Source organism: Oncorhynchus kisutch, linkage group LG2 (genome assembly GCF_002021735.2).
Source record: "Oncorhynchus kisutch isolate 150728-3 linkage group LG2, Okis_V2, whole genome shotgun sequence".
In the NCBI taxonomy this organism is placed as follows: Eukaryota; Metazoa; Chordata; class Actinopteri; order Salmoniformes; family Salmonidae; genus Oncorhynchus; species Oncorhynchus kisutch.
Genome location: NC_034175.2, coordinates 43,022,199 through 43,040,135, shown reverse-complemented (window position 1 = coordinate 43,040,135; position 17,937 = coordinate 43,022,199). Strand labels below are relative to the sequence as shown.

General features: G+C 44.9%; 1 protein-coding gene and 1 pseudogene across 3 annotated transcripts in view; one reads left to right on the top strand and one right to left on the bottom strand.

Annotated features, from left to right (window-relative positions):
- Positions 1 to 14,478, top strand: part of LOC109866451 (low-density lipoprotein receptor-related protein 2) — a 57,098-nt gene extending 42,620 nt beyond the window's left edge. For 2 of the 3 annotated variants that reach the window (XM_020455133.2, XM_031794848.1), the window contains 29 exons: positions 135 to 801; positions 915 to 1,085; positions 1,170 to 1,393; positions 1,609 to 1,786; positions 1,911 to 2,107; positions 2,302 to 2,547; positions 2,786 to 2,914; positions 4,264 to 4,383; positions 5,393 to 5,509; positions 6,608 to 6,724; positions 7,111 to 7,248; positions 7,526 to 7,648; positions 7,938 to 8,066; positions 8,225 to 8,356; positions 8,505 to 8,636; positions 9,035 to 9,178; positions 9,460 to 9,625; positions 9,712 to 9,840; positions 10,040 to 10,260; positions 10,529 to 10,708; positions 10,809 to 10,928; positions 11,082 to 11,172; positions 11,309 to 11,376; positions 11,814 to 11,928; positions 12,040 to 12,166; positions 12,491 to 12,604; positions 12,707 to 12,805; positions 12,892 to 12,963; positions 13,183 to 14,478. In XM_020455133.2, coding sequence (XP_020310722.2) covers positions 135 to 801; positions 915 to 1,085; positions 1,170 to 1,393; positions 1,609 to 1,786; positions 1,911 to 2,107; positions 2,302 to 2,547; positions 2,786 to 2,914; positions 4,264 to 4,383; positions 5,393 to 5,509; positions 6,608 to 6,724; positions 7,111 to 7,248; positions 7,526 to 7,648; positions 7,938 to 8,066; positions 8,225 to 8,356; positions 8,505 to 8,636; positions 9,035 to 9,178; positions 9,460 to 9,625; positions 9,712 to 9,840; positions 10,040 to 10,260; positions 10,529 to 10,708; positions 10,809 to 10,928; positions 11,082 to 11,172; positions 11,309 to 11,376; positions 11,814 to 11,928; positions 12,040 to 12,166; positions 12,491 to 12,604; positions 12,707 to 12,805; positions 12,892 to 12,963; positions 13,183 to 13,353 — 4,637 coding nt within the window. In that variant the 3' untranslated portion in view covers positions 13,354 to 14,478. The remainder of the gene's footprint in view (positions 1 to 134; positions 802 to 914; positions 1,086 to 1,169; positions 1,394 to 1,608; positions 1,787 to 1,910; positions 2,108 to 2,301; positions 2,548 to 2,785; positions 2,915 to 4,263; positions 4,384 to 5,392; positions 5,510 to 6,607; positions 6,725 to 7,110; positions 7,249 to 7,525; positions 7,649 to 7,937; positions 8,067 to 8,224; positions 8,357 to 8,504; positions 8,637 to 9,034; positions 9,179 to 9,459; positions 9,626 to 9,711; positions 9,841 to 10,039; positions 10,261 to 10,528; positions 10,709 to 10,808; positions 10,929 to 11,081; positions 11,173 to 11,308; positions 11,377 to 11,813; positions 11,929 to 12,039; positions 12,167 to 12,490; positions 12,605 to 12,706; positions 12,806 to 12,891; positions 12,964 to 13,182) is intronic. The other variant, XM_031794858.1, reaches the window with a different exon arrangement.
- Positions 14,479 to 14,848: 370 nt separating this feature from the next.
- LOC109866479 (short-chain dehydrogenase/reductase family 9C member 7-like) lies at positions 14,849 to 16,331 on the bottom strand (annotated as a pseudogene).
- Positions 16,332 to 17,937: the final 1,606 nt, after the last annotated feature.

The window sequence follows — 17,937 nt, the reverse complement described above, 5'->3', positions numbered from 1 at the left end:
TAAAAGCAGTAAAACAAATTAATTTAAATATAAATACAAGGCCAATAAAGTATTTAGTATCACAACAGAGCAGTGTGGTGTTGAATTTATAGTCAATCTCCTCTAAAGCCTGTTCTGTCTTGTCCTGGATGCAGGTATAAATGAATGCACCAACCCCTCCATGCACCACTGCGACCACAACTGCACTGACACGCCCACCAGTTTCATCTGCACCTGTCGCCCCGGCTACCGCCTCATGTCCGACAACAAGACCTGCGACGACGTCAACGAGTGTGCGGAGACGCCCATTGTGTGTAGTCAGGTGTGTGAGAACACCGTGGGTTCCTACATGTGTAAATGTGCCCCCGGCTTCCTACGGGAACCGGATGGCCGCAGCTGTCGTCAGAACAGCCACATCACACCCTACCTCATCTTTAGTAACCGCTATTATCTTCGTAACCTGTCCACGGACGGAGAGGCCTACTCCCTCATCCTGCAGGGCCTGACCAGCGTGGTGGCCATGGACTTTGACCGCTTGGACAGGAGGCTCTATTGGATTGACGTGGGCCGCAGGGTGATTGAGCGAATGTTCTATAACGGCAGTAACAGGGAAGTGGTGGTGAACGGGGTGCACTATGGGGAGGGCCTGGCGGTCGACTGGGTGGGCAGGAAACTCTACTGGCTGGACAGCTTCCTGGACTGTCTCAAAGTGTCCGAACTGGACGGGCGCTTTGCTAAGAAACTGGCTGAGCACTGTGTGGATGCCAATAATACCTACTGCTTTGAAAACCCCAGGGCGCTCGTTCTGCATCCAAAATATGGGTGAGTAAATCTGCCCCATTAATCATTATACAGAGAAAAAGTGGTGTGATTGATTCTTGGTTCATTCGATAAAAGAGGTCTTTAGTAACCTAAACTGATTTGGTCCCTGTCAGATATGTCTACTGGACGGATTGGGGTGACAAAGCCTTCATAGGTCGTGTTGGAATGGACGGTACCAACAAGACAGCCATCATCACCACTAAGATCGAGTGGCCCAATGGGGTCACCATTGACTACAGCAATGACAAGCTCTACTGGTCAGATGCACATCTCAACTACATTGAGTAAGACCGTGCTTCTAATTGCCATAGAGTCTTGCTTTGTTTCCTAAATGCCTCCTGTAATCCTACTCTTCCTCTTCTCCTCAGGTTCTCAGACCTGGAGGGACATCACAGACACACTGTGTATGATGGGACACTGTCCCACCCATTTGCTCTGACTGTGTTTGAGGAGACCGTGTACTGGACTGACTGGAACACCCACACAGTGGAGAAAGGCAACAAATACGACGGATCCGGCCGCCAATCTCTTGCCAACACCACACACAGACCCTTCGACATCCACGTGTGCCATCCCTATAGGCAGCCCATAGGTCAGTCTCAGTCTAGGAGACAGTAATCTGAGTATCCTCTTCTCCTGTATCAACATACCTTCCTCAACACTCAGGGTTGCTATCACTTCCTTATCCTGAAGCTTCCTGCCCGTTAGGTCCATTCAAGTGTTTACGTTAAAGACAATGCCGTGCCTGTGTTTGCTCAGATGTACTGAATGTGATTGCGCTGATTCTCTGACCCCCTCTCTCCCCAGTGAACAACCCATGTGCAGTGAACAATGGAGGCTGCTCCCACCTGTGTCTGCTCCGTGACGGGGGGCGGGGTCACACCTGTGAATGCCCCGACCACTTCCAGAATGTACAGCTGGGGGGCGTGGCTCGCTGCCTGCCCACGTGCACCAGCACCCAGTACAGATGTGCGGATAATGAGCGGTGAGTGGGAGTTCACCTTAAGAGTTGTACTACTATGCACTTGTTCGCTTCGTATCACATGTCCTGTGCTATAATTGAGGCATTGGTGAGTCCTGAACAGTATTGTCCTTCCTCCCCTCCACAGCTGCATCCCCATCTGGTGGAAGTGTGACGGCCAGAGGGACTGCAGAGACGGCTCTGATGAGCCCTCCACCTGCCCCAGTCGCCACTGCCCACTGGGCCAGTTTCAGTGCAACGATGGAAACTGCACCAGCCCCCACTTCCTGTGCAACAGCAACCAGGACTGCCATGATGGCTCTGATGAAGATCCCGTGCTGTGTGGTGGGTGGCATTTAGCACTGTCATTTTTGTTTCCGGAGAACACTGAGCTCGTAGGAAACATTCTTTGTAATTGTTTGATTACACTGTTTTTAACCTGTTGATTTCCCATAACCTTGTGATCGATGTTGTTAAATAGCAGCCGTGTGTGAATGTACTTCAGTGGAGGGTTAAAACTGAATTGACGGTCTGTGCAGCCACTCATCAGTGCGAGACCCACCAGTGGCAGTGCGCCAACAAGAGGTGCATCCCCGAGGCGTGGCAGTGTGACGGGGATGACGACTGTGGCGACGGCTCTGACGAGGAGCCCGCCCACTGCTCCAGCAGGACCTGCCTGCCCGGTCAGTTCAAGTGCCGTAACGGCCGCTGCATCCCTCAGAACTGGAAGTGTGACGTGGACGACGACTGTGGCGACAACTCTGACGAGCCTCTGGAAGAGTGCAGTGAGTGACGCGCCCAACATCACACAGAGAATCATGTGGTGAAAGCACACACTCAACTGTAGGGGGTTGAGTGGGATTGCTACAGTGAGCCTACTGAGACCCGTTCATTCTAAACTGTGGAAAATCACAATTAACAGTTGTTTTCTCCCACCAGATATACGATTGAAAGACTTCCTCTGAAGTGTCTGTCTGCATGTTGTGCTTTGTTATTGACTTCCTTGACGTGGTCTTTTCACAGTGGGGCCGTCTTATCGCTGTGACAACCACACCCAGTTTGTCTGCAGGACCAACTACCGCTGTGTGCCACTGTGGTCTGTGTGCAACGGCCACAATGACTGCAGGGACAACAGTGATGAGGAGCACTGCGGTGAGTCCACTGAAACATCAGCGTTCAGACATAAATCAACAAATGGTTCAAACCCACGGCGCTGAATAATAACGTTTCTGTATGAGGTAACAGTGTGTGTTGGAAGTGAATTAAGGGCTATTAGCAGAACATTACATCGTGTGACAGTGGGAGGTAGTGATGGAGAGGGTCTCACCGCCTGCTCCCCGTGAGAGAACTTTCTGGAGTTATGGCTTGTATGCGTTTGTGCGTGTGTGATAGAGTTTGCGTGTGCCTGCGTGCGCGTGTGTGCCGTTGTACAGGGCCAAGGTGCACACTGTGCTCCTTGTACCGCGCACCGATCCACACACACCAGCCATGACCCTCCCATCTCTTATCAGAGGCCCTCACTCCATTAGTGCCATCCCCGTGCTAGAGGGGAGATCCACGCTAATCTGTGTTAGAGAATGCAGCGGCAGAGCCAGGTGGAGGGATAGGAGGGATCTCCCCTCTAGCACCACTATCTTTCAAACCACCAGCACTGTGTGGTAGAGACAGCTCAGCCGAGCCCTCCTCCTCTCATGTCCTCTCCTATAGACCTGGCATAGCTCAGAGCTCACCCAATTCAGGCATGCCGCACTCCCCTCTGCATGATCAGCTCTGCTTTCATTTTTTTTTTTTACCAGATGGCACCTCTCAGTTCAAAGCTCTGTGGTCTAGATATCATCAACACTGTATTAAACAGTGTGATGCACAGTATTGAAGAATTTCTCAATAATCTGACAGTGTCTTCTAGTAGCACTGGTTGTAGCTGGAACTTAATCACTGTCTTGAAATGGTCTCAAAGAGGACAAGTAATGCTGGAATGACTGTTGCTTTTATTTTGAAGTGATAAATCAACTAAATGACTGAGGGTCGGTTTCCCGGACACTTTATGAAGCCCAGTCCTGGACTACAAAAGCAAACTTAATGGACAACCTCTTAATCTTTATTGCTTAATATGTGTCTGGTTAAAACCATGCCATGTGTTTGCACGAATGCAATGTTTGGGCATAAAACATTTCAAGGAATGACTAAGGATAAGGAGGTTAATAACTAAGGATAAGGAGGATAAGAACTAAGGATAAGGAGGATAAGAACTAAGGATAAGGAGGATAAGAACTAAGGATAAGGAGGATAAGAACTAAGGATAAGGAGGATAAGAACTAAGGATAAGGAGGATAAGAACTAAGGATAAGGAGGATAAGAACTAAGGATAAGGAGGATAAGAACTAAGGATAAGGAGGATAAGAACTTGAGGGAAAGTGTCACTGCAGGCGCATGTATGGGTTTGAGCGTTGTCTTTTGCTTCTTATCTTGTGTCACTGTGTGTGTGCCTATTGTGGTTTCAGAGGAGGTGACCTGTGACCCTCTGGGGGACTTCCGCTGTGACAACCACCAGTGTATCCCTCTGCGCTGGAGGTGTGACGGGGACAACGACTGTGGTGATGGCTCGGATGAGCGTGCCTGCAGTGAGTTATTCAGTACCTCTACCCACCACCACTGTCTAATACTATATCTAATTAACAACCTTCACCTTAGATCCCTTGGCTGCCTCGCATTTGCACTTTTACACTGAGCCATCATGGGCCGGTTGTACAAGTTGGGCATAACAAGGTTGTAACTCTACCTCATCCATTGAAGCCCAACCTTTTTAAGTTCAACTGGTGCAACCGGCCCTACGTGTCTCCTTAGCAGTTATGGGCTAATTCACATGATTCAAAAGGCTGGATACTTGTAGGTATGGCTTTGAGTGTCTTCTAAGCGATTCTAGTGGGGGATTCCAATGTAGCGCAGACACCGTGAGTCACCCATATGAAATAGAGGTGTTGATGGAAAAGAATGGACATGTTATTGTTTTATCAGATAACAAAGTGCTCTTGTAAAAGACTTAACACTTCTGTCTTTCGGAACCGTTTAATGTGAGGCGGGCTTATCAGCTGCTAGAGAAACAACTTGTCAGCATGTCAGTCGGTGGGAGTGAGGGAGTCGGCCACCTCTGCCCTGGAGAATTTAAACAAGTCTGAGAGCATGCCAGCTGATGAGGATAATGTATCTGCTTCAAAGAACAATGACTAATGTGTTGTATGATGAAATTTGCTCGTTTGTTCTTTGTTACTGTGGTGGTAATGTGTGGCGAGAGAACACCTCCAGTGAATTCCATCATGAACTCACCACAGAAAAATGACAGCATGATTGGTTGGGTGCTTCGAGATCGTTTGTTAATGCAGAAAACAAGTCATAGCTCAGCGGCGCTATTGCAATTACCCAATTTAGGGACTAGAACTATGGTATTTGTCAAAGCAGTGGCTGTTTTTGAATGAAATATTATAAAACAATCCCAGAATAATGTAGTAATATGGTAATACCCTCTGTCATCTGTGACGACATTGTGTTTGTTTGGACTGTGGCAATGACAACGAATTAAGTCTTCCCTTATGCAGTGCTAATTCTGTAGTTCACCTCTCTGTGTTCCCCCAGGCCCGCGTGTGTGCTCGGAGAGCGAGTTTCGCTGCGACAATCTGCTCTGCATTCCCGATCGCTGGGTCTGTGACCATGACAACGACTGTGAGGACAACTCAGATGAAAGGGACTGTGGTGAGTGGAGGCTCTTTGTTTTGGTGCTGGCTCTGCTTATTAATGTGTGATGGAATACAGCACCAAGGAAAGAAGCAGTAAAACTTCACCTTTTTGAGGCACAGGATACACAGAAAGGACCACCGAAATAAATTGACTTCTTCTGTTTCCGGTTTCCTCTGGTCAGATTGTGAATTCAAGTCACTTTTCAATGTTTATTTACAGTAGTCGTGAACACAAGATCCAAATCTGAGATACCTCAGCACTTGGCATGACTGAAAATAAGTGAAGTGTATGGAGTGATATTAGTGCCAACAGAAATAGAATTTGAATTCACAAATTGAATTTGAATTGAAATGGTATCATCATGCTTAGTCCCCTCCTGTACTCCATGTCCACCCACGACTGCGTGGCCAAGCACGACTCCAACTCCATCATTAAGTTAGCTGATGACACAACAGTGGTAGGCCTGATCACCGACAACGATGAGACAGCCTATAGGGAGGAGGTCAGAGACCTGGCAGTGTGGTGCCAGGACAACAACCTCTCCCTCAATGTGAGCAAGACAAAGGAGATGATCGTGGACTATAGGAAAAAACGGGCCAAACAGGCATCGACTGGGCTGTAGTTGAGTGGGTCGAGAGTTTAATTTTCCTTGGTGTCCACATCACCAACAAACTATCATGGTCCAAACACACCAAACCAGTTGTGAAGAGGGCACAACAACAGCTTTTCCCCCTTAGGAGGCTGAAAAGATTTTTACACTGCTGATACTCGCTGTTTATTATCTATGCATAGTCACTTTACCCCTACCAACATGTACAAATGACCTCAACTAACTTGTACCCCTGCACACTGACTCGGTACCGGTACCCCTGTTATGTCATTTTATTGTTACTTTTTATTACATTTTTTACTTTAGTTTATTTAGGAAATATTTTCTTAACTCTATTTCTTGAACTGCATTATTGGTTAAGGGCATGTAAAGTAAGCATTTCTCGGTAAGGTCAGTGTAGTCCAAATACTTGTTGGATTTGGCGCATGTGACAAATAACATTTGATTTGATTAATACCTACAGTATTAATGATGAGTTGTGTGCTGGCACGGCTGTGTTGCAGAGCTGCGGACCTGTCACCCGGGCTACTTCCAGTGTGGCAGTGGCCACTGCATCGTCGACCGGTTCAAATGTGACGGCAACGCCGACTGCCTGGACTTCACTGACGAGACATCATGTCGTAAGTGTTATGTGTCATCATGGATTTGTCGATGGGCTGACGTCAAGTACAACACTCCCAGTGAGCAAAACTTGTTGAAAAGACGTCATTTCAACGGCAAAACCGGTTAACATTACATATCTTCAACCAATTTTACTCACTGGTCTCCTTTCTCCTCAGAGGTCCAGAACTATTATGTTACTACAGCACCCTCTACAGTTATTTATTGAATTTATTTGTCAAACATTTTTATTGAACTTTTATTTAACTAGACAAGTCAGTTAAGAACAAATTCTTACTTATTATAACGGCCTACACCGTCCAAACCACTCAGGAGCCCCCAATCTTAAGTTTAAAAATTACAAACATGAATTTGATTTGTAATGGTCCATTTCTTTCATTTGCAGCAACCCGTTATCCCAATAGCACGTATTGCCCACCGTTCCTGTTTGAGTGTAGGAACCATGTGTGTGTGCAGCCCTACTGGAAATGTGACGGAGACAACGACTGTGGAGACCACTCAGATGAGGAGCTCCATCTCTGCTGTAAGGCCAATGTCCCTTCCATGCCTACACTGTTCCTTCAATAGTTACATTGTTGAATGAATCCTTTTTCTTTAACAATGAGACATTTTACCTTGAGATTGAGCCTGGCCATGACGTAGGGCCGTATTTATCAAGCATCTCAGAGTAGGAGTGCTGATTTGGGATTAGGTCCTCCTTGACCTCAATAGTCTGATTTGTTATGATCTAAAAGGGAAAGCTGATCCAAGATCACTTTTGAGACGCTTGATAAACACGGGCCCTGGTCTTGTCTCCCTAGTGGACATCCCGTGTGACCCGCCGTTCCGTTTCCGCTGTGACAACAACCGGTGCATCTACAGCCATGAGCTCTGCAACTCGGTGGACGACTGTGGGGACGGCACTGACGAAAAAGAGGAGCACTGTAAGTACAATCGCAAGTTACAATACTGTCATATATTGCCCCATCTCCATGGGATACATATAGCCCATCATTGTATGAACATTATGTAGGTAACATCCCAAATGGCACCCCTTTTCCCTTTATTGTGCACTACATTGGACCAGGAGCCATAGGGTTCTGGTCAAAAGTAGTGCACTTTATGGGGAATAGGGTGCCATTTGGGACGAATTTGTTTGTCTGATTGTCCATCTGATTGTCCATGTCTTTCACTCTCTGAAATTATTGACATGATGTGTTGTGTTTGTCACAGGCCAGACCCCGACACATGGGCCCTGTTCAGCAGATCAGTTCAAATGCAGTAATGGCCAGTGCATCCCTCTGAGGTATGCCTGTGACGACTATGACGACTGTGGAGACCATTCTGACGAGCTGGGCTGCAGTGAGTAACCCACCCAACTCAGTAACCACAGTCTTCCCTCTCCATCTCAATCATCATAAACCGTCATCTTATGCTAAGCTACATGGCTGTTTGTATAATACTGAAGTGATAGTAACTGTCAACCCTCATAATGTGACATGTACATGTGCTCTCCCCAGATGTTGGCAGTGGGCGCTACTGCAGTGAGAACATCTGTGAGCACAATTGCACAGACCTGACAGGCGGAGGCTTCCTCTGCTCCTGCAGGCCTGGATACAAACCCAGCCAGACAGACAGGAACACCTGTGAAGGTACAGGAAGCATTAGTACAAGCTGAATGCGGAAACACCACTCTGTACCAATGTCACACTCTTTTAAAACCTCTTATGATTTCCTCTGCTTGTGCTATTATTAACCTTTGGCTTTCTCTGTGTTTTTCCTGTTGTGTTTTGTGAACAGACGTCAACGAGTGTGAGGTCTACGGGACATGTCCACAGGACTGTCAGAACTCCAAGGGAAGCTACGAGTGTTTCTGTGCCCAGGGCTTCCGCTCAGTCAGCGAGCAGCACGGCATTGAGTGTGCTGCTGAGGGTAAGAGCTTAGCTGGACAAGTCGTTCTGGCTGCGTTCCAAATGGCACACTATTCACCTTGTAGTGCAGCTACGCTCTGGTCAAAAGTAATGTACTGTATAGGGAAGAGGGTGCCATTTGGAACGCGACCTCTGCCTCCTATCTGTTAGTGCTCTGGAGTAGAATGCCTGAATGTTAAAAGGATACTTTGGGATTTTGACAATACTAGCAGATACCCATAGACTTCCAGTCATTGGCTTGCGAAACTACCTCTAACTTACTTCATACTGGACACAGAGACATAAAAATGGTATCCATGAGTTCATCTGACTCTGGGGATGTAGACAAAGGGCCTCATTGCCACAATTACGAAGTATCTCTTTAAGGATGGGACCATATTTCACCATTCTCCATTCCAGGAAACTCACCAGTGCTGCTTCTGCCTGACAACGTGAGAATTCGCCGCTTCGACTTGTCATCGGAGCAGTATTCAGACTACGTGGACAACGCCGAGCACATCCAGGCTCTGGACTACCAGTGGGATCCAGAGGGCATCGGACTCAGTAAGACCTTCACCTCAACTAGTTAACTAGTCAGTGCCATTTGGCTCATGTGAAGAGCACTCTGAGAGTGATACAGTGACTGGGGAGGTTTTCAGCAGAAACATCATTTTTACTCCACTTCATGAGGAACCAAACAGAAGCAAAGTGGCCAAAACGGGGAGGGACTACCTAACTTACCTAACTTACCTAACTTGTCCAATAAGAAATACATTTTTGTTTTTACGTTGCACACCATTTTGCAATGATGTACACCTCTGAATATGACTCTATTGTGCTCTCAGGTATTGTGTACTGGACGGTCCTGGGCCGAGGCTCTCAGTTTGGCTCTATCAAGCGAGCCTACATGACCACATTCAATGACAACGGCAATAACCCAGTGAAGGAGTTGGATCTGAACCTGAGATATGTTGCCAACCCTGATGGTATCGCTGTGGACTGGATTGGAGGGTACAACTCCTTCATTATTGCTTACTATTTTTGCTTTTAAGAATACATTTTTGCATTCAATCTAACAGCTTATCTTGGTTTCACAGTCACATTTACTGGACTGACGCAGGGACCAACCGAATTGAAGTGGCAAAGCTAGATGGGCGCTACAGGAAGTGGTTGATCCATAATGACCTGGACCAGCCAGCTGCTATTGTTTTGAATCCAGCACATGGGTACGGAAGTGATCAACTACAGTGGCATAGTGGGCTTCTTTGTTTGTTCCGAAGAAGAGAGAGAGAGTGTGTGTGTGTGTGTGTGCTCACTTCATAATAAGCGAATATAGTGTATCCTCTCAGATATAACAGCATTGTGGAGTGATCAACATTTGTTAACAAACACTCTGTTAAGCATATGTGACTGTGCATTTCCCAGAACCATGTACTGGACAGACTGGGGCAGGAGACCCAGGATTGAGTCTGCCTGGATGGACGGGCAACACAGGCAGGTTCTGTTGGATGAGGATCTGGGCTGGCCCACTGGACTGACTCTGGACTACCTGAATGGAGACAGGATCTACTGGTGTGACTCCAAGGAGAACATCATAGAGTCCATGAAGCCGGACGGCACCGAGAGGAAGACCATCATGTCAGGAGGTCAGAACCCACTGATACCTTTCTTAGATTGCGTCTCAAATTGGACCCTATTCCCTATATAGTGCACTACTTTTGACCAAGGCCCCTAGTAGTGCATTATGTAGGGAATAGATCGCCATTTGGGATGCAGCCATAGATGCTGCTAACATGCTGGTGATATATTCTTTATAATAACTACTTTATTAACTCCCTTAATAGTTAATGATTGAATCAGACCACACATCTATTGAAATGGTGGCTAATTAAGCATGGCCATTTTCTGCTTCAGATATTGGTAATCCCTACAGCCTGGATGTATTTGAGGGCCATGTGTACTGGACAACCAAGGAGCGGGGTGAAGTCTGGAAGGCTGATAAGTTTGGGAAGGAGGACAAAGTGAAGGTGCTGACCATCAACCCCTGGCTAACTCAAGTCCGCATCTACCAGGAGCACAGATACAACCGCTCAGGTTAGAGTTTGTCAAGTCTAAAACAAACACTCTGTAGTTTTCTCCCGTCTGGTGAGTATACGGTAGTTACAGTAGTTACAGGTCTCCTCTTCCCTCTCAGTGCCCAACCCCTGTAAGGATGTGTGCAGTCACCTGTGCCTGATCCGGCCTGGAGGCTACACCTGCACCTGCCCCCAAGGCTCATCCCTGGTGGGCTTCAACTCCAACGAATGTAATGCAGGTATGGTCTATAAAGGAAATCCCATCACATGTGAATGCAGCCTCGCTCCACCATGCACCATTGATCATTGAAATCATACTCTAGACGTGCATGGCTGCTCAGACGTTGTTGTGTGACGTTGTGGTGACGTTGTGGTGGCTTTCACTCCTGCAGCCATTGAGGCTCCAGTCTTAATGCCCCCTGCATGCAGATGCATGAACGGAGGGACCTGCTACACTGACGAAGGGGCCCTGCCCAAGTGCAAGTGAGTTCAGCAGCTGGTCTTAGGAAGTAGATTCGTTGTCATATTATTATAACATGGAACAACACAGCCACAAGCCATATGAGTGTTTCGTTCCACCCCATGAAGAAACATTTGATTTTTGTCTTTTCTTTTGCAGGTGTCAGTATGGCTATGCAGGGACTTACTGTGAGATGGGAAAGTCCAGGGGTGCCCCTGCAGGAGAAGGTACAGTAAAAAGGGGACGTCTATATATAGATTTCATCCCAGACATGTCAGTCCAACGTGCCAGTCTTCATACAACATTTCTGATTGGTGGTTCATGATGAAGCAGTTACACAACATTGACTGGGCCAAGTAACATTCTTTTTCGTCATACTGTTGTCTCACAAGTCATTATAATTGGACCGTGAGATTTGTTTTGACTCAGCAAACACTAAAGCTGTTTTTCTTTCCAGTAAAAGATTACTAAGTTCACTAGCTAATAAAAAGCCCAACACCATAATCTTTTAACTTCAATTTTCAGTATGTCAGCAAAGTAATAGGTCATTACCAGCAATAAGTGACTAATTGTTTTCGTTTTGGACTACTGATACATGTTTTACAAACGATTAGTAGAAATATTCTGGAATAAACTTGTTGCTTGCTGACATCTTTGTCTTCAGCAGTTGCTGCACTGTTAATAGTGATTATCATCATCATCGGAGTGTTGGCTGTTGGGGTTTTCCTCAACTACAAACGAACTGGCTCTTTAATGCCGTCCATGCCCAATCTACCCAGGTAGGTTCTCAGCTCACCTGCTCTCAAACATCTGTGCTTGCCTCTGTCGTAACGTTTCAAACGAGAGCCTCACATTGTTGTGACATTTTCTTTTCTGTCTTTCTTTTCAAGCCTTAGCAGTCTGGTGAAAACGGGTGACACGGGCAATGGGGTGACGTTTCGCTCGGGTGACAATGTCACAATGGATCTGGGACCTCCACCCCTCGGGGTGTCATTCAATGACAGGGCCATGCAGTTGGTAAGCACTGGGTTGTGTCGGTTTAGCACTTAGTGGTGTCACTGCACCTTCAGACAGCACCATCAGCATTTGAATCCTTTGTTAGGCCTGTGAGACCCCGGTTGACCTTAGCCCTTTGGACCTCTGATATTGTACATTATTAACAAGACTAAGAGTCAACACATTCCCAGCCAGGGTTGGTTTGCTCTGTAGTTAATAAAGTAAAGCACAAATTGCAGGGCATTGACTTCATAGTAAGAGCTTGAAATACATGTAGGTGATAGATAGCAATGCTGTTCGAATCAATTTTGATGGACATGATGAATAACAGTACGTCTCGTTCAGGATGGGAACTGCGCAGTGGAAGCGGGGAGGCCGCCAATCACGTTTGAGAACCATCTGTATGCCCCTGGAGCAGCTGGATCGTCTGGTGATCCTGCTGTCATCCACGCCACACAGGTGCGCAAGACAACACTGTTGCATGAACATTCCTAGGGCAGGTGGGATTGACATCATTGTTAAACCAATACTAGTTGTTCTGCACTGTTTTACTCCAAACAGGTGACGGTTACTGTTAGCGGCGAGCAGATCGAGAAGAACCATACAGAGCAGATTGTGAGCACTGTGGACAGTTCAACAGCCAGAGCCAAGCCTGTTCAGGTGACTCTCCCTTCCTGTACTTGTATCATTAGGCAAAGGATAGGGATTATATTGGAACTTACAGCAATTGTGTCCTATTTTTACAGGAGTCAATGTGGAGTGCCTTCAGAAGGAAATTGAAGCCAAGCTTAACTTTTGAAAACCCTATCTACTCAGAGGTAAGTCCAATACTGACTCCCAATGAGCATTTGGGAGGTGACTGTCTCTATGCTTCATATCTCTCAGGACCTGTTCCTTTTTGAGACATGGCTATTCTACAGTGGAGAAGGTACTCCTAACTGTTTGAGGTTAGCTTCTGATTGCTCCTCAGAGGTGAACAGATGTTGGGTTTGTGTTGACCTGTTTTCTGCTTAGTCATCCCCTTATTGTTTTTTCAGATGCAGAATGAAAAAGCAGTAGGAAGCAATGAGGACAGTTCCTCCACTGACCCCTCTCCCTTTGCCCCAACCGCCAAACGCCTGAAGAGGGATCGTCCCAGCACCTACTCGCCAACTGAGGACACTTTCCAAGACACAGCGAACCTCGTCAAAGAGGACAACGATGTATGACCCCCTTTCTCACAGATTGGAATCAGAGACACACTCTCCTTTGCACAGAATCCCTTTTTATACGTAGCCTGTCTACAAAACTAAGATTGATTTTTGAAAAGAAATTAGACAAACATTTCTTTAGCATACAGAAAAGAGGTCTGTTCACGACTATGCCTTCTGATATTTCTTATGCCAATTCTTGTTTCGTGATTCTTTTTTTTATTGTGATATACTGTATGTATATCTTTGCACTGAAACTGCTGATAGAGATGTTCTAAATATGTTGTACATTTGTAAATTTGAACAGTACGATTTTTGTTGATAATCTATTTCCAACAGCCAAGAGGATATTATCTTATCCATAATGCTTCATAAACAAAACAAAGAACAGGCGGAGTGCATTGTGAATTAGGACAATGTTTTTAAAGGATAATTCATTATTTTTTGCCACTGGTCAAAACTGAATGTGTATGCATTTCATCTTGCATGTTTATATACCTCATTTCAGGGCTTATAAAAAACAAACAAAGGTAAACTAATACAAACGGATCCAATTCCTGTGCTATTACCATAGCTTTCCTAAATCTATGGATGCTGTCAAAAGAAAACTATGAAAATTCCAAATATCTCTAAGGATAGTATGCTAAGCATACTTACATGGTAATTTAAGATCAAAATGATAAACAATGTTCCCTGACTTTTTTGTTGTTGCATATTTAAATGAAAATGATCATATTTTAGTTTTTTTATTTTTATTGTATGAATAATGATGTCCTCTTTCAAATTCATTTGGAACAATACTTGAATATGTCCATGATTTTAATGTGTGAAGATGTATAATTTTGGACACATCCAGTGACTCTCTGGAGCTGGTAAAGTCCAATAGCAAAATATCCATATCTGGAGATACAGAATTTGGTCAGGTCATTAAACAAAGAATCTGACTGTCATTTTCTAAACATGGGCTATAAATCCTGTGTTCTTGGGTTGATTGTTTTGTATTTTGACAAAGAACGAATAAAAACTGTATCACTGATCATTCTGAATACTGTATGCTCAGATGGTTTTCTATATAGCAAAGTGAGAGACAAAATGTATGCTGCTGAGACGTAAAATGAATAAATTTTTTGTTTTTTAACACAATCTTAACGTTCTTTTTTTCTTACCTTGAAATATATTGTGATTAACCAAAAGTCTGTTTGAGACAATTAACTAACTCAAATGCATAAAAACCTCTAACACACACACACAAAGTGTATTTTGTAGGCACCACAGGAAGATTTAATATCAATATTCATGAATTATTCCCTATTTGCACTACATACACCATTGATCATCTATGTAGTATCAACATCCCTGAAATGCAGTTAATGCATGTAATTCAATCTAAAACATATCATAGATGTGCTTGATAAAGGGAAAAAGTCCACTGGCTTGTGTTTGCAACACCCACTTGGTTTGCATGGATCTTTCTGTCGCCTTTGGGGACAGGAAGTAGAACAGCGACGGCGAAGTCTGCTATGAATGCAGGGAGGTAGGACAGGGGGACCCAGTTGAGCTTGGCATCCCCAAAAGGTGAGTAGCGTGTCTGTGGGTGGCGAGCTGTAAGGGCATGCAACTGGTCACTTTGGAGATGTCTGAACAGGAGACAAAGGGAGAAATCATGAGCTTTTACATCTGTCATATACTGTAGACTACGGGAAATGGATGACAGACAGACATGTACGTTTGTAATGACATGACTAAACTATTTGAAAAACATACAGTATACAGTATCTACTCATATTCGTCAAAGACGTTGGGTCTATATGAGTTCTTGACCTCTTCGGGAAGACGATTCCACAGTCTCTGGTGGTCTGCTTCCATAAGGTCCAGCCCCACTTTGACACCAGAATTCTGCGAATCCCGCCTGAACATAAAAGCAGGCAGCTTAGTTGTTATGTAGCTAATACATGCTTACATCTATGAATAACTCTGCAGTGAGAATCTCCACTGAGTGTACAACACATTAAGAACTCCTGCTCTTTCCATGACATGGACTGACCAGGTGAATCCAGTTGAAAGCTATGATCCCTTATTGATGTCACCTGTTAAATCCACTTCAACCAGTGTAGATGAAGGGGAGGAGACAGGTTAAAGATGTTTAAGCCTTGAGACAACTCCATATTAGGAAGGTATTCCTAATGTTTGGTATACTCAGTGTATATCTCTAACTGCACAGTTACAGTTACATAATAAAATGCTCTGAAATCAATCAGTAGTTTACAGAGTTTAATATAATGTAAAACAATGTCACAGTACCCAAGGCTGTCAGAGAAGGCCTCCACACCATACTTGGATAGACAGTAGTCTCCTCCATTGAGGGAAAGCCTCCCCCGGGGATACTGGCAACATTGACCACGCTTCCTTGAGCCTTCTTTAAGAGTGGGAGGAACTTCAGGGTCACATCAATCAGACCTATTAAATTCACATTCAGAACCTTCCTGAAGTCCTCCAGCTGCATCCATTCAGTTGGGGCCTATAGGTGAGGTCCTCCCAGCGTTGTTGATCAGTCCCCAGAAACCTGACTCAGAGAGGTAGAGAAAAATATGTGGGGGAAAGGTACACTGCCCGGGTTGATTTATTTCCATGACAGAATTAAAAAGCAATGTTGGACTGACCAAGATATTTTCAAATACATGATAGTTAAAAGTTTCAAATCAATACATTTTGATTTGAAATCTTTTGGACATTAGAGCAACCTTGAGGGAATACTATTTGAGTCAGGAAATGATGCTCATATGATAGGTAAGACATACAAAACCTTGCAGAGAGCCTATCCAGCCGACAATCCCTTCGAAAACTATATTAACTATTGTAACCCGATGGGTTACACAAAATTGCTCTGGTCAATCATCTTGAAAAAAAAACGTAGTAACCGACACAACCCTGTACATTGCCACTGTTTAGTAAAATAAATGTAGAAACAAAGTATTTTCCACTCAAAAATATAAATGCAACATGTAAAGTGTTGGTCCCATGTTTAATGAGCTGAAATAAAAGATCCCACAAATGTTCCATATGTACAAAAAGCTTATTTCTCTCCAATTCTGTACACACAATTGTTTACATCCCTGTTAGTGAGCATTTATTCTTTGCCAAAATAATCCAGCCACCTCACAGTGGCTGATTAAACAGCATAATTATTACACAAGGGCACCTTGTGCTGGGGACAAGGCCACTCTAAAATGTGCAGTTTTGAGGGAGTGTGCAATTGGCATGCTGACTGCAGGAATGTCCACCAGAGCTGTTGCCAGATTTGATGTTCATTTATCTACCCCAACTTCATTTTAGAGAATTTGGCAGTACGATCAACCGGCCTCACAACTGCATACCATGTGTAAACATGCCAGCCCAGGACCTCCATATCCAGCTTCTTCACCTGCAGGATTATCCGAGACCAGCCACCCGGACAGCTGATAAAAAACTGTGGGTTTGCACAAATGAAGAATCTCTGCACAAACTGTCAGAAACCGTCTCAGGGAAGCTCATCTTTACCCACTGACTTCAGTGGGTAAATGGTCACCTTTGATGGCCACTGTCACACTGGAGAAGTGTGCTCTTCACAGATGAATCCCAGTTTCAACTGCACCGGGCAGATAGCATGTATGGCATCGTGCAGGCACATGGTTTGCTGATGTGGACAGAGTTCACCATGGTGGCAGTGGGGTTATGGTATGGGCAGGCATAAGCTACAGACAACAAACACAATTGCATTTAATCAATGGCAATTTGAATGCACAGAGATATCTTGATGAGGTCCTTAGGCCCATTGTCGTGCCATTCATCCACAGCCATCACCTCATGTTTCAGCATGACAATGCACGGCCCCATGTTGCAAGGATCTGTACACAATTCATGGAAGTTGAAAATGTCCCAGTTCTTCCATGGCCTGCATACGACAGCGTGTTCCAGTTCCCACCGTTATCCAGCAACTCTGGACAGCCATTGAAGAGGAGTGGGACAACATTCCACATGCCACAATCAACAACCTGATGAACTCTGTGAAGGAGATATGCCGCACTGCACGAGGCAAATAGCGGTCACACCAGATATTGACTGGTTTTCTGATCCAAGCCCCTACTTTATTTTTTAAAGGTATCTGTGACCAACAGATGCATATCTGCATTCCGAGTCATGTGAAATCCATAGATTAGGGCCTAATCTATTTATTTTGTCTGATTTCCTTATATGAACTGTAACCATAGCATCTCCCACCTGTAGCACACGCTCCAGCAGGTATATCTCTCTAGTCACCCCCAAAACCAATTCTTTCTTTGGCCGCCTCTCCATCCAGTTCTCTGCTGCCAATGACTGGAACGAACTACAAATATCTCTGAAACTGGAAACACTTATCTCCCTCACTAGCTTTAAGCACCAACTGTCAGAGCAGCTCACAGATTACTGCACCTGTACATAGCCCACCTATAATTTAGCCCAAACAACTACCTCTTTCCCAACTGTATTTAATTTTTATTTATTTATTTATTTTGCTCCTTTGCACCCCATTATTTTTTTATTTCTACTTTGCACATTCTTCCATTGCAAAACTACCATTCCAGT